We start from the raw sequence: 14,251 nt of genomic DNA, 5'->3' as shown, positions 1-14,251 counted from the left end.
GAAAGGTGCGTCCTTTCCTGACTGGAGCACTGGGTGGATTCTCGCTGCACCTTTCTGTCTTACTTGTAGGGTCACAAACAAGTTTGGAATGAGCTGCCTGGCTATGTGCTTTCTTTTTTCTTTGTTTTAAGATTTATTTTTACTCTCAGTATGAGTGTCCTGACTACCTCTGCGTCCATACATACATCATGTGTGAGCCTGTGCTCATGGAGCCCTCAGATGGTGTCAGAGCTCCTGGAACTGGAATTATGAACAATTGTAAGCCTCCATCTGTGTGGATGCTAGGAAATGCACCCGATTCCCCGCTGCAAGAGCAGCAAGTGTTCCTAATCACTGAGCCCCCTCTCCAATCCCATGTATTTAAGTGGTTCTTTTTTTTTTTCTTTTTGAGGAGGCAGGGACATAATCAAAAGTTCCTGAGGGGGGAAAAGGTTCCTGAGAATTTAGGGTTCATATTGGTACTGGATGGACCTTAGCAAACCTGTCACTGTACTGTTAACATTTTAGAGTTGAGGAGACTAAAACAATGTGCTTGGCACTCATGTCTCAAGTGAAATACAAAGGAGCTACTCCAGCCTCCCAATTAAGTCGCCTGGCCTAAGACTACTCTTACACTGTATGCTGCCATTTTGTATAAACTAGTAAGAGAGAATAGGGGCTTTAGAAGTCCTTAAATAGTTTAGAGAAAATTGGTTTCAGCAAGAATTATTGATTCATAATGATATAAAGCCCCCAGGAGACTCATATTTAATCACTCATCAAAGGAGCTATAAGAAGCTATTAGTTTAAAAGTAATGGTCCTATGTAGCTACTCTAACAGACAGTTAACACTATCCACATTCGACCCATCTTCAGGGAGAACTATGTTGAGGATCATAAATGAAGAATATTATTTATGTAGCCTTGAGTATATGAAAAGTATATATCATCTGACACATTGGAAAACAGCAATGTGTCAGAGCACCTGCCTGGTACTGATGCTGTCTTTGTGCTCACCTGCAAGCGGACAGCATGCTCATGCTTCCGTTTCATGTCGTTGATGTGCCAGGCCACTCGCTGCATTGTGTCTATAGCATCCAGCACAACATCATAGCCTTCTGTATCCTTATCAAGGTGATTCTCTATTTCCTTTCAAAACATAAAAAATAACCTGTTATAAAATTTTTTTCATGTACTCAGTGAGGCAAAAGGGATTCTCTATGTTTGGTTTCATACATACATAAACACACATACACCATTTATTTATCTATCGCCATCATTCAAAAAAATCACAAAATGGGCAGGAATGATGAAAGTTTCTTACAGTCCCAGTATAAAGTGTACAAAGCCTACAATAAGCCACATGGAGATATAGCAGTTGTAGTGTTGGCCAGCATAAGAGAGTATTAAATAATATAGTTCTCATGCTCAAAGATGAAAATCTTTTAAAAATACATTGCTTAGCTAGCCAGTGGTAGGGGTACAGGCCTTTAATCCCAGCACTTGGGAGCCAGAGGCAGGCAGATCTGAACATAAGGCTAGCATGGTCTACAGAGCAAGTTCCAGGATAGCCAGAGGTACAAAAAGAAACCCTGTCTCAAAAAAAACCAACCAACCAACCAACCAAGGAACCAACCAACCCACCAATCAACCAACCCACCAACCCACCAACCAACCAACCAACCAACCAACCAACCAACCAACCAACCAACCAATCAAGGAACCAACCAACCAACCAACCAAATAACCAACCAACAACCAATTAACTAACCAAACAACCAAACCCCACGCAGATATAAAAACATTCCTTAAAATTACATAGGGACATTCTGTTCAAAGCTCAGTGGTAGAATGTGTGTTCAGTGTGTATAGACCCTGTATTTGATCCTCAGCATTCAGCCAGAGAGGGAAGAATGGAAAGAGGGGTGGAGAGAGGGAGAAAAATAGAGGGGGCTTTTCTAACAGTCATTCAGAAAGAGTTCATGGTTTAAGAAATGAACCTTTCAGGGCAGTTTGCACTGCCATACATCTTACCATGGAGTTTCACAATCCAAGGAGGAAGAAAGGATACAACCTATGTTATAATTATTTATTGCTGCTAAGCCCTCAGACTCCGGAAGATTCCAAACAGAGTTACCACCAGTCTTTTGCTTTCTTTCTTATCTTCTCCACTGTGCCTAACAGATCAATGCTGTCAGAAAATTCTTTTTCCTATTTTTGGTACTAGAGACCAAATTTTGGGCCAGAAAAGTATTCTACCACTAAGCTACACCTCTAGCCTCAATAAATGCTTACTAGTTCGAAGCAACACCTTCTTAAAAAGAGTAATCTTACATAAATACAGGGAGCTCCCATGGCCATGGGTTCCACATCCATGGGTCTAGCAGTGGTAGACTGAGAATAGCTTTATCTACCTGAGGATATTGATAGATATCATACTGTTTGGGAGCAATGTCAAAACAAAACAAAAACAAACAAAAAACCCACCTATAGATGCTCACTGCAGATCATATTCCCCAATGAATTTAATAGCTGAACACTTTACATTATATTAGATAATATCAGCAACCTAGAGGTTATTTAGAGCCTGATGTATGGGGGAAAGTAGGTGAATTATTTGCAAATAATTCTCTGATTTTATTATTTTGAAGAACGTACTACCTACAGGAATAGGTTTCATTATGGCATTCTATGTTATTTTGTAAAGGGATTTGAGCATCTACCGAGTTCGGTATTTGGAGGGACCTGGACTCAATCCACTGTAGACACTACAGGATACACTATCTGTAGAAGTAAGAGGTTGGTCATTAAATGCTTTATGACATCTGTCATGCCTATCTAAAGAGCAGACACTGGAGCTTTTGGGATAATCCTAAGGACTAATCCTCCTACTTTACAGTAACACTGTTAAAAATTGAATATTCAAGTTTTTTCATCTAGCTTGGCTGTAGGTAGAATCTACATTTTCTTTCTCAACTCTCAGGCCCGCCTATTAAAAAGTCTTAGGAAAATGTACTATAAAATTAAGGTCCGAATTAATCTCCTCTTTTACTTTAAGAGTCAATTTTGTCAAGTGATAAACAGGCAGAGAAGTTGTGGGAATAGTCCTGTGGGGAATTCGTACCTGTGGTTCAACCCTGAATTGATGTGCGTCATGGAGGGATACTCTAAGCTATGTGTAAAAGCAAAAATACTTCAAAGGAAACAAGAAGTTAATTTGGTATTGGTTCAGCTTCCATTCTTCCCCTTTCCTTTTATCCATAGGCATCTATAACAATCAAATTATGTATATACAAGCTATAAATATCAACTAAGTGTTTGTAAAGACCTTGATTACTTGCAGAAGCTGAGATCTTAGATTATTTTCTTGATGGAAATATTGTCTAGAAGACAATATCTTATATGTCACATTAACACAATTTAGAAGAGATGTATTCTGGGGATGATTTCCCTTTTTAACAACTGTCTGGACACTGATTTAGCAAACTAATCCCACTAAATCTAGAAGGTCCTTGGAATTAACTTAAAAGTTAAGGAATGATTTCCAGTGTGGTCTCATAAGACAACAGAAAATTCTTCCAAGAATTCTTCCAATTCTTAAGCAAGTAGATAAATTTTTGGTAAAATTTTACACATGTGAACTCAGCAAACCAGAAATGATAGCCCCAGTTAGAAACCTAGAATCATTTCAAAAGAGACAACACAGTCAGTCAATGGTCACACTGCCCTGAACATGCCTGATCTTATCTGATCTTGGAAGCGAGATAGGGTTGTGCCTGATTAGTGCCTGTGTGGGAGAGATACCACGAATGCTGATAAAATGGGGCTCTGGGTTAAAATTCTTTTATTTAAAATTTTTATTTATTTGCTTACTGATTGGTTGGTTGGCTGAAGTAGAGTCTTTTGTAGTATAGGAAAGTCTCAAACACTGTGTCTAGGGGATACCTAAGTCTCAATCCTTCTGCCTCTACCTCCAAAATCCCTTTAGGGTAAGAGTTCTAATCTGGTATACAAAATAACACTATCTTGCTTTGTTTGTTTTAAATGGCTATGAGCCACAGTGAGCCTATAGGATCTAGAGGCAGACAGACAGGCAGACAGACTTGCCACAGTGCTCAGTATCTCAAGCCCCATGTTCCATGTTTCCCCACTGCAAAGCTAAGCAAATCACAAATTATCTTCAATAAAACTTTCCCCATGTTTACGAACTTCATTAGAGGACGAGAAAGGAGAATCTGACATCTAGGTGCATCTTAGTTCAAAAATCTCCTTCGGTTTTTTAAAGACATTTTAAAAACATTTATTTATTATGTATTGCCTGCATATATGCCTGTGTACCAGAAGAGAGCACCAGATCCCATTTTAGATGGTTGACAGCCACTATGTGGTTGCTGGGAACCGAACTCAGGACCTCTGATAGAGCAATCAGTTCTCTCAACGTCTGAGCCATCTCTTTATTTAGATGCTAGCTCCCTGCCTGAAAACTGACCCTGTCCAGCACAACCCATCCCTTAGCTCTGTCACTGTCCAAGTTTAAAGTAACCTTTCATGTGCCTGTCATCAGTGGGGCTGTAAGACCCAGCATACACATGTCTGTGATTCCTAATAGAAAACCAGTTAGTTGTAAAGCCCCCCTCCCCAAGCCCAATTTAATATACACACCCCAAACCCCATCCCTTGACAAATGTCCTAGCAGAGGCTGAGACTTACATGTAGAAGGAGATGATATTTGAGAATCCTTTGAACTGGTTTCAGGAGATAGGACCCTAGGGGCAGTGAATGTTTCAGAGTTTCCTGGCGCTCCCGGAAGAACTTGGCAAGCATCTTGTTCCTCATGCATTCAGTTAGCACAGCCACAGACCTTCAAGAGAAGTGCATGGTTTTCATCATGGTGATGCTGTGTTTTACATGGGTGTTTGAGGTTTAAATGTCAGTCTCAGTAGAAACGTCCTAAAATGGGTGGGATAGGGAAAACGAATGTGCCTTTTATTTAGATGCTAGCTCCCTGACTGAAACAGAGCTAGCTCCTGGCTAGGATGCCTTGGGACAAGTTTTAAAATGTTGTCTTTTGGATGGGCTGAATTAGAAGAAGAAATTGAGTTCAGAGATTTAGAACCATGGGCTCTGGCTTCAAGGGCACACAGCCCTACATCAGGAGGTTGGCAAGAGACACAGCATTGAATCTTAGCCCCTACACATGCCCCATCCAGATGTCTTTGTACAGTGCTCATCCTGCACATCTGGATTCAGTTTCTACAAGTCAGGTAATAAGGCACAGCATCCCTGAATTGAGACAAAACAGTTTCTTTTTATCACAGACTTGGCCTTGCACTATGGCATTTGTCATACTCCCAACCCCGATGGTTTGTGAAGTGTATGACCCATTGAACGACTTTCCCAGGGGTGACTTCTCGCAGAGAAACTCTGAATAGTTCCTCTCTCTCTGTTTTTGATAGTCTCACTGCAGAACATTTGAAAAGGGTGCTAGAGTCCCTTCTGCAGCCCCCAAAGTAATACACAACCTTGACACATCTTTGATTATTACTTAATTAATTTATTTACTTTATATCCCAATATTAGCTTCCCTCACCTTCCAGTACCCCCTCACACAAATCCTCCCCTCCAACCCCCCTTTTCTCCTCTGAGAAGGGGGAGCTTCCCCTTAGTCACTCCCCATCCCAAACACACACATGTCAAGTCACTTCAGGACTAGGTGAGTCCTCTCCCACTGAGGCCAGACAAGGTGGCCCAGTTAGGGAAGTAGGGTCTCCAGGCAGGCAGGAAGGCAACAAATTCGGGGAACCATCCTGTTCCAGTTGAAGAACAAACTGCTCCTCTGTTACACATGTGCGTGGGGCCTAGGTCCAGCGCATGCTCACTCTCTGGTTGGTGATTCAGTCTCTGGGTACCCCCAAGGGTCCAGGTTAGTTATGCATCTTAAAGCTACAATCAGAACAATGCATGTCCCTTCCACGTCAAGCTAGCTAATAGGATTGGTTATCACATACTCGTGCAGATTAAAATTCTGATGCTGTGTAACTTGGACACAGGCAGGAATCATTTTATTCTTTTCTTTCTGTGTCTTTGCTATATTTTCAAAATTAATTGAGACAATCAGACGGAGCCAAACAACAAACTAAGACTCCTTAGAATGATGTGAAGTGAAAGAAGTCTTGTAATTAAGCTGTTAGAATCCAGCCGTGCCTCTGCTTTAGACAATATCCGTTCAGTCGGATTTATTTCTCCCTTGAGTCCTGATTTGAAACTCTTCATCGTGTGACTGAGGCATTTCTCTGAAGTCTCTTGTCATCAGGTGCAGCTGCTGAGCAGCCTGGTGGCTGACTGACAGCCCAAGTTCTTGCTCAAGATTGGAATCTACTACAGATCGGGGCACAAGGCATTCTAGGTTCCTAGAAATCTTTGAAATCGGGCAGGAATCTGAAGACAATGGCTTGACCTCCTTTGTGCCAGTCCCTGGGGGAAGGAGGGAGGGACCTGTGCTTCTTCACAGTGAAATCACTTGGGTGTGACCTGAAGGAAGAAAGAAGTCACTTGCCAAGGCGGCCGGCCAGGTTTACAACCACCGGACTGCTCCTCAAGGGGAGAGAAGAATCTTAGTACTCTTGGCTTGCTAAAACAGGGCGGATGGAGTCGGTGTCAGAGCAAACTGCCTGGGGACACGAGGACACTCAAGTCACACACTGGACACTTACAGGCACGCCTTCTTCATTGAGAGCATCCTTCTCTTAACAGGGGCTTCCTTAAAGTCGGACTCAAAATCAAGACACACTTTCCGGGAAACTGTCCTCAGCTGTTCCCACGAGGGTCATTTCTCATTATTTTGTGTTGAGCTTCCACTGCATGGCCCCAAGTCCGTGCCATATTAATTCCAATCAGGTATCTAATCTCCCCTATTAATCGACCTCACGGATGTATTTAGTTGTGTTCTGTTCCTCCAAAGCGTACGGGCTGCTTGGATCCTGCACTAAGTACGGGACAGTGCTGCAGGAATGACGAGCTCTTACAATCCTCCTTCCACTTAGGAGTTCACTTCTGCTGGATCCCAAAACAGCCCACGATGGCAAAGCTTGATCAGTAAGTCAGAAAAACCTGAATTTGTGACTGGAAACAAGTCTCTACAATGAGGTTATGCCTTTGGATGTATATTCATAGTGAAATGCACACAGACAGACCCTCCCAAGCCAGCCTCTCTGATCACCAGACCCAGAACCTTGCGGATCTGTCAGTTTGAACACCTTCCCTTTCGCTTGGGAATTATTTTTACGGAGAGGTGTGAGTTGACTTTACCTACAGTTCCCCTGCTGTGTGGTGTTTTGGATTAAGGACCATGAGATTTAGTTGGGGTATCCTATAGTTCACACTGCATCAGAAGAGAACATGCTTAAATGTAACCCTACAAACTAGGGGTGTGTTTATAGAGGAGGATTGTGACAAATGCCTGAATAAGCATGTGCGTTGTTGTTGTTGTTGTTGTTTGTTGTTGTTTTGTTGTTAGGAGAAACCTGGGAAAGGCATGACTGTCTATCAAATGGATAACCACGGCGTCACATCCTGACTGTTGTTTATAGGAAAATGCTACAATGAGAAGTTATTGTTAAGTAATTCTGAACTTCAGGCTTCTTACCACATACTAGTCTTTCAGCACTACTCCTGTGTTGGAGGTTGGGAGTGTTTATCCTTCCTTCCCTCGGCAGCTGCAAGGATTTTACCTGATACTGTATTCCACCTCTGCTAACATTGATGATGCAAGTCACCCCTCCCCAGTCCTCTTTCTGGCTGGGTTGTAAGAGCCTGCTGATCATAGATTCACGCAAAGCTCCAAAACATTATAAAAATAGGGTGGCAGGTGGCCTGGGGCTGGAGAAACATGGTTGATATCCTCAGTGAGCCATTCATCAGCTGTAGGACCCTTGTGGAGTCAGTTTGTCATGGGTCCTTCAGCAAGGTCATTCACAAGATGGGAAGAAGGGAGGGGTGGTGTGGTGGTTTGAATAGGTTTGGTCCAGGGAGTGGCACTATTAGGAGGTGTGGCCTTGTTGGAGGAAGTGTGTCACTATTGGGATGGGCTTTGAGACTCTCCTGGCTGCCTGGAAAACAATCTTCTCCTGGCTACCTTCAGATCAAGATTTACAACTCTCAGCTCCTCCTGCACGATGTCTACCTAGGGGCTGCCATGCTCTCACCTTGATGATAATGAATTGAACCTCTGAACCTATAAGCCAGCCCAAATTAAATGTTGTCCTTATAAGAGTTGGCTTGGTCATGCTGTCTGTTCACAGCAATGGAAACTCCAACTAGGCAGATGGTAATGAACTGCATTTGATGGAACTCCATTGGGTTCCTGGCACTGGCGTGGGCATCCTGTGTTCCTTTAATCCCTGAGAATCTCTCTGCTACTATGGATGTTTAATTCAGTGTTTGTCTTTTATAGATTTCAACACTATTCAAGAGTCGAATGCCCAATAAATGTCTTGTGAAGAGAAACAGGAATGCCCAGCATTGTGGACAGTTGTCTTCTGCCTCTCACTCAGTGCTTAGTACACATTCAGGCTGCCCTTGAACCTTTGATGCAAGCAAAACTGAGCCCACAGCCCAGAGAGACAGGAGACCCCCTTCCTCATGCTGGCTCCTCACGATCTGTCATTTCTGAACTTTATAAAACTTAGAGAGCTCATCAAGCTCACCAAGCAAAACCAGAACATATTTTCTTCCCAGCTGAGCCACACAAACTCATTTTCAAATGTGGCAGGCATTCAAGTGGGCTAACTGGGAAGTAGATAGCCCGACGTTACAATGTGGATCTATCCATCCCCCAGACATATGCAGTGATGTTCCGGTCTTCTTCAGGGCCTTTCATGAATCTCTCTCTCTCAGCTTCAGAGCCTGCCAGTCCAAAGGCATCAACCAATATATGAGTCCTCGGAATTTTTGCTCTTTTAAAGTCAACAGTACAGAGCTCAAAACTGCATGTAAGGATTCAAAACAAAAACAAAAAGCCATTAAACCATACCTTGGGTAGTTGGTGCAATACTGGGTATAAATGTGGAACTCTTCACTCTACAAAGAAACAAAAGAGACTTCCGTGAGCCCCAAAGCACAGACAACATTCATTCAAAGAAAAGTTAAGAAATAGATCGCAACCAGGCTTTTATTGTTCCAGATGCATTGGTCTACCCCCTGAGCCTGTGTGGCCAGATCTGTGCCCACTGTTCTTTACCAGAATCCACATAACTTGAAATCACTTAAGTCCAATAAACACTTGCTGGGTCCCAGTGAATCTGAAGACAGCTAGGAAGAGGATGAAAATAAAGTTTCTGCCCCCAGGTGTTTACAATCATCTTGAATGTATATGCATCAGGAAAACGGAAGAAGGTTATAGTTAAACATCACACAGTAAGAATATGTTGGAGTATGTATGGGAGATCAGGAGGCTGCTGTATACTCTTAAGTCCTGCAAATGTAGCTCTCCCTGACCATAGTCATCCTTCTTGTTCTTGCAGCATACTCACTGGGTCTGCCTTGAAGAAGAATCTAGGCTGTATTTCTTCTAAGCAGCCTTCCTTGAGCTCGTGAGTTAAGCCACCGTTTCTAATTGTGAGCATCCACCATATCCTGCATCTACCTGTCTGGGAGCACTGACCAAATGATACTGATGCTGTCTGTTTATCTGTCTGGTTCATAGTGATCAGGACAGGGGTCATAACATCTATGGCTACAATATGTCAGGGCCTGACAGACAATATTTATTGACCTATCTCTTCTACTGAACATCACCTGAGAATACAGGCTAAGTCTTTTCACCTGCATGCAGGCAGTACAGCAGCCATGTCTCAAGAGCAATAATGGTTTGACCAGCAAATGGACCTATCACCCTCCTCCAAATCCTCACTTCTGAAGCTATCTGAGTCTTTCAGCTGTGAATTCATATTACAGAAAATGACATGTTAATACTGGCTGATTCAGACAATTCTTTAAAAATGTAGGGTCAAAACTCCTTGCAACCACAAAACAAGCATTGCTTCTTGTCTTATTTCACCCATTAAGGAGGACATCAGACAGGTGCTACGAACTGGGATCAAAAGAGAGTGCACTGAGGTGTGCTCACAGAAGAGGGATGACACAAATTTTACAAAGAGACAGGAAACTGCCTTTTTTCCTTCTTAGGACTGGGGGAGGGAAGAAATAAACTGTCAAATCAATCACGACGATGCAAGTCTGGGCCGGGAAGCCTGTGAACTGGAGGTCAGCTTTGACTACAAAGCAAGACTTCTGAAAAGAGAGAAAGAGGGAGAGAGAGAAGGAGAGAGAGAGAGAGAGAGAGAGAGAGAGAGAGAGAGAGAGAGAGAGAGAGAGACAGTGCAGCAGGAAGGGGAAGAGAAGAAAGAGAAAAAAGAGGTGAAGGAAGAGGAGAGGAAGGATGGATAGTGGGTGAGGAAGAAGAGGCAGGAGGAGGAAGAAAAGAAGAGTGAAGGTTCATCTATCACCCTCATTCATTTACAAGAACTGTTTGCACTGCTCTCAGTTCCATAAAATTGGCAAAGATGAAAAACATTCCATACACCCTCAGGGAAAAGTGCAGGGAACCCACTGAACTACCAATTGGGATGAATAAAACAGAAAACAGTTGGTGACACCCACTGGGTTTTGTGTGTGTATGTATGTGTGTGTGTTTGTTCTGACTTTACACCACCAACGGAAGAAATATATCTACAGTTAGGGTTTCAAACTTCTGACTGGGTAACGGTCAGAATGAGTGACTCAAGCCAAAGAATAACTGGCTCTTACAAAAACTGGCCAACACGGAAGCGTGGACACCTTCTGGAGAAAGAGGGACCTGCGCAGCTCTCTTCAGGAGACCAAGGCTGCGGCGTTTACAACCTGTGTCCGACAGCTCTCCAGGAGTCTCGGACGTGAGGCTGGAGGCCCCAGTCTCTGCGAGCCCAGATGCCCATCCAGGCTTCAGGCAAAGAAACAGAAGAGATGGAGGCAGAAGGCGATTCAGCAGCTGAGATGAGTGGGGAGGCAGATGAGAGTGAGGAGGAATGGAGAGGCAGCCAGACTGAGTCAGAGGAGGAGAGCTCAGAGATGGATGACGAGGACAGTGAGTGTGTCAGTGAGATGCTGGACCCGGAAAAGCAGTTCTTGGAGCTGAAGAAGTTGTTCAGAGAATGGCTGAGCGAGCTGCGATTACAACTGGAGGAAGTGGGGGCCGAGAGAGCCCCAGAATATACAGAGCCTCTTGGAGGGCTGCAGCAGAGCCTAAAGGTTCGTATTCAGGTGGCAGGGATCTACAAGGGCTCCTGTCTGGATGTGATCAGGAGTAAGTATGAATGTGAACTACAGGGAGCCGAACAGCACCTCGAGAGAGAGTGAGAAGCTGCTGCTGTATGACACTGCGTGGGGAGCTGCAGCAGGGGACCCAGAGGCTGGAGGAGGACAGAGCCTGAACATAAGCTCTGAGTGGTGGGACGACAACCTACATAGCAGGGGCAGTTTGAAGACCTGGGGCTCGGTGCCACCCAGCAAGAGAAAGAAGGCACCACTCATTTCTGGCCCATACATTGTGTACATGCTGCAGGAGATCGGCATCCTGGAAGACTGGACAGCCATCAAAAAGGCCAGGGCAGCAGTGTCCCCTCAGAAGAGAAAAGCAGATGGACCCTGACCCTGCATTTGTACTCGGAGGGTCCTTGGAGCAGCTGGCATCGCACACAGGATTAACATTTCTCTGCAAAGGCAGGGGGTTACCTACCTGGCCTGGACTCCTCTGCTCTCTTTGGGATCTGTATAACCGGCCCTGACGCTGACCTGGCCAAGCAAGACTGTTGTCTCCATCGCTGACCAGCCCACCCATTCCCAAAGAGTAACTTCCTCAGTGTCCCCCACAAGAAGACAGGCCTCATCCAGAGTCAAAGCAGCAACCCTCCTGACTGAACCTGGTCCTCGGCCACTGAGCCATGAGACAGGCCCCGCTGCAGGAGGGACTCCTGCCAGAGACATGTTAGGTCTTGCCCATCCTAACTGCGGCTGGGGAGTTGGCTTCCTAGGCTTTCTCAGGGCCATTCCTGGTGTCTGCCTCTCAGATTCCAAAGACTGGAATAAAATTTGACCTGGGACCTTGAAGAAAAAAAAACTGACCAAGAGCTGGAAATCCACATTTCCAAACTTCTTAAACTGCTTCATGCAGGATTCACAGGCATCTCTAAGACAAATATTTCCGGTGTTGCTACCTTTAATTTTTCATCCTGGTATCTATTTAGAATCTTCTCTGTTAAACCCAAGTAGGACTAAGTCAATATATATTTTTTAATTGTGGAAATTATTTTAAGCATATATAGAGTTATTATTTTAAGTATATAGAAGATTAGAGAGGATGGCATGGTTACTGTTCAGGTAGTCACTGTCCAACCTGACAATAATTACCTTGAGATTTATATCCTACCTGTTCCTCTTGCCTCACCACCGTTACTCTGAAACAAATTCTAGACAACATATCAATGCCACTTATAAATGCTTTACTACATGTCTCTAAGCATTTTAAAAGATTTATTTATTTTTAATGTGTATGGGTGTTTTGTCAGCAAGGATGTCTATGAACTACATGTGAGCATGGTGCCCCTGGGGTCCAGAAGCAGGCCTGATCTGCCTTGGGACAGTATTTACAGATGTTTATGGGGTAGTCTGCTGGAAGAGCAGCCAGTGCACTTAACCCCTGAGCCATCGCTCTCTCACTAAGCATTTTAATCAATAGGCATCACAATTCTATGATCACACTTAATTCCATGATATAAAGTTTACCTGTAACTACTGACAGTCCCTTCTCTTCCTGACTTCTACTCCTTTCATGTTTCACTGTTTGATTTGAAGCCCAAAGAAGGTTCACACAAAGCAAAGATGATCAACTGTTTGACTGTGTTTCCTTGCTTGGTTTGTAGCACTGGGATGGAGTGTCTGTGTCCCAGGCAAATCCTTTGCCCTCCATTGAGCTTTTCATCCTCTTCACTGTTTCTCCCTTTTTGATTTAGTTATTGGAGAAACCAGATCATTCATTCAGCCCATATGGTCGTAGTCTCTGGAGTCTTGGTGACACAGGTCTATTTTCTACATCCTGTCCATTGTACTCCTGAGCGTTACCAGAGGTTTGTTCAGATTGAGGTTTTATAATTTGGCAAGATGCACCATAGGGCTGTCCTATGCTCCCATCAGGAGCTGCAAAGTCTGATGTCTTTTTTGTGATGTCAACAGAAGCTGGTGATTACTGCATAGGTCTGCTATTGGGAGTTACCAATGGTGATATTTCTATTTCAGTTATTCCTTCTTTATTCATTATCCTCAGAATAATATGTTGGTTTCTTTTTTTTTTTTTTTTTTTTTGGTTCTTTTTTTCGGAGCTGGGGACCGAACCCAGGGCCTTGCGCTTCCTAGGCAAGCGCTCTACCACTGAGCTAAATCCCCAACCCCATGTTGGTTTCTTAATAGCCTATAATGAGCCTTTCTGATTTTTAATGCCACTATAAATTCATAAATAGAAACATATTTATCTAAAACGTTTCAGTTGTTTTCAATTAACTGGCTTTATTGGTTGTGTTAGTCAGGGTTCTCTAGAGGAACAGAATTCATAGAATGGATCTGTCTGTCTGTCTGTCTGTCTATCTATCTATCTATCTATCTATCTATCTATCTATCTATCTATCTATCCATCTATCCTACCTATCTATCTACCGATCTACCTATTAAAAGGTGATTTATTAGAATGGCTTACAGGCTTCAGTCCAGCTAGTCCAATAGTGGCTGTCTGGATATCAACAGAAGGTCCAAAAATGTATTAGTTATTCAGTCCATGAGGCTGGATGTCTTAGCTGGTCTTCAGTGTACTCCAGAATTCCAAAAAAGTAGGCTCTAATGCCAGTGAAAGAATAGACTTGCCTGAGAGTGAGAGCAAGCAGGCAAGGAAAGCAAGTTTTCTTCTTCTACATCCTTTACATAGGCTGACAGCAGAAGATGTGGCCCAGATTAAAGGTGGATCTTCTCACTTCAAAAGATCTGGATTAAAAGCGGGTATTCCCACTTCAAATGATTTAACTCAGGAAAAGAAATCCTCCCAGGTGTACTCAGCCACTTGGGTTATAGCTCATTTCAGCTGTGGTCAAGTTGACAACCAAGAAAAGCCACCAGCTTGTCTGGTGTTCAAATGACTGCCACCATCTTGTCTAGTAGGTACCACTTCTGGTACCAGCCTCTCTATGTCTGT

General features: G+C 43.5%; 1 protein-coding gene and 1 pseudogene across 10 annotated transcripts in view; one reads left to right on the top strand and one right to left on the bottom strand.

Annotated features, from left to right (window-relative positions):
• The window catches only part of Plekhg1 (pleckstrin homology and RhoGEF domain containing G1), a 229,705-nt gene that overhangs the window by 26,544 nt on the left and 188,910 nt on the right, over positions 1 to 14,251 (bottom strand). For all 10 annotated transcript variants that reach the window (XR_010057385.1, XM_063273325.1, XM_063273307.1 and 7 more), the window contains 3 exons: positions 9,011 to 9,057; positions 4,690 to 4,840; positions 997 to 1,128 (listed from right to left, as the gene is read on the bottom strand). Coding sequence is in view for 9 of the 10 variants with exons in the window: in XM_063273325.1 (XP_063129395.1) it covers positions 997 to 1,128; positions 4,690 to 4,840; positions 9,011 to 9,057 (330 nt within the window). In the remaining variant the exon portion in view is untranslated. The remainder of the gene's footprint in view (positions 1 to 996; positions 1,129 to 4,689; positions 4,841 to 9,010; positions 9,058 to 14,251) is intronic.
• On the top strand, positions 8,395 to 12,322 carry Brms1-ps1 (BRMS1, transcriptional repressor and anoikis regulator, pseudogene 1; annotated as a pseudogene).

This window comes from Rattus norvegicus, chromosome 1, assembly GCF_036323735.1.
Source record: "Rattus norvegicus strain BN/NHsdMcwi chromosome 1, GRCr8, whole genome shotgun sequence".
Lineage (NCBI taxonomy): Eukaryota > Metazoa > Chordata > Mammalia > Rodentia > Muridae > Rattus > Rattus norvegicus.
Note: the sequence above shows the minus strand (reverse complement) of the source record. Positions and strands in the feature narration are given on the sequence as shown.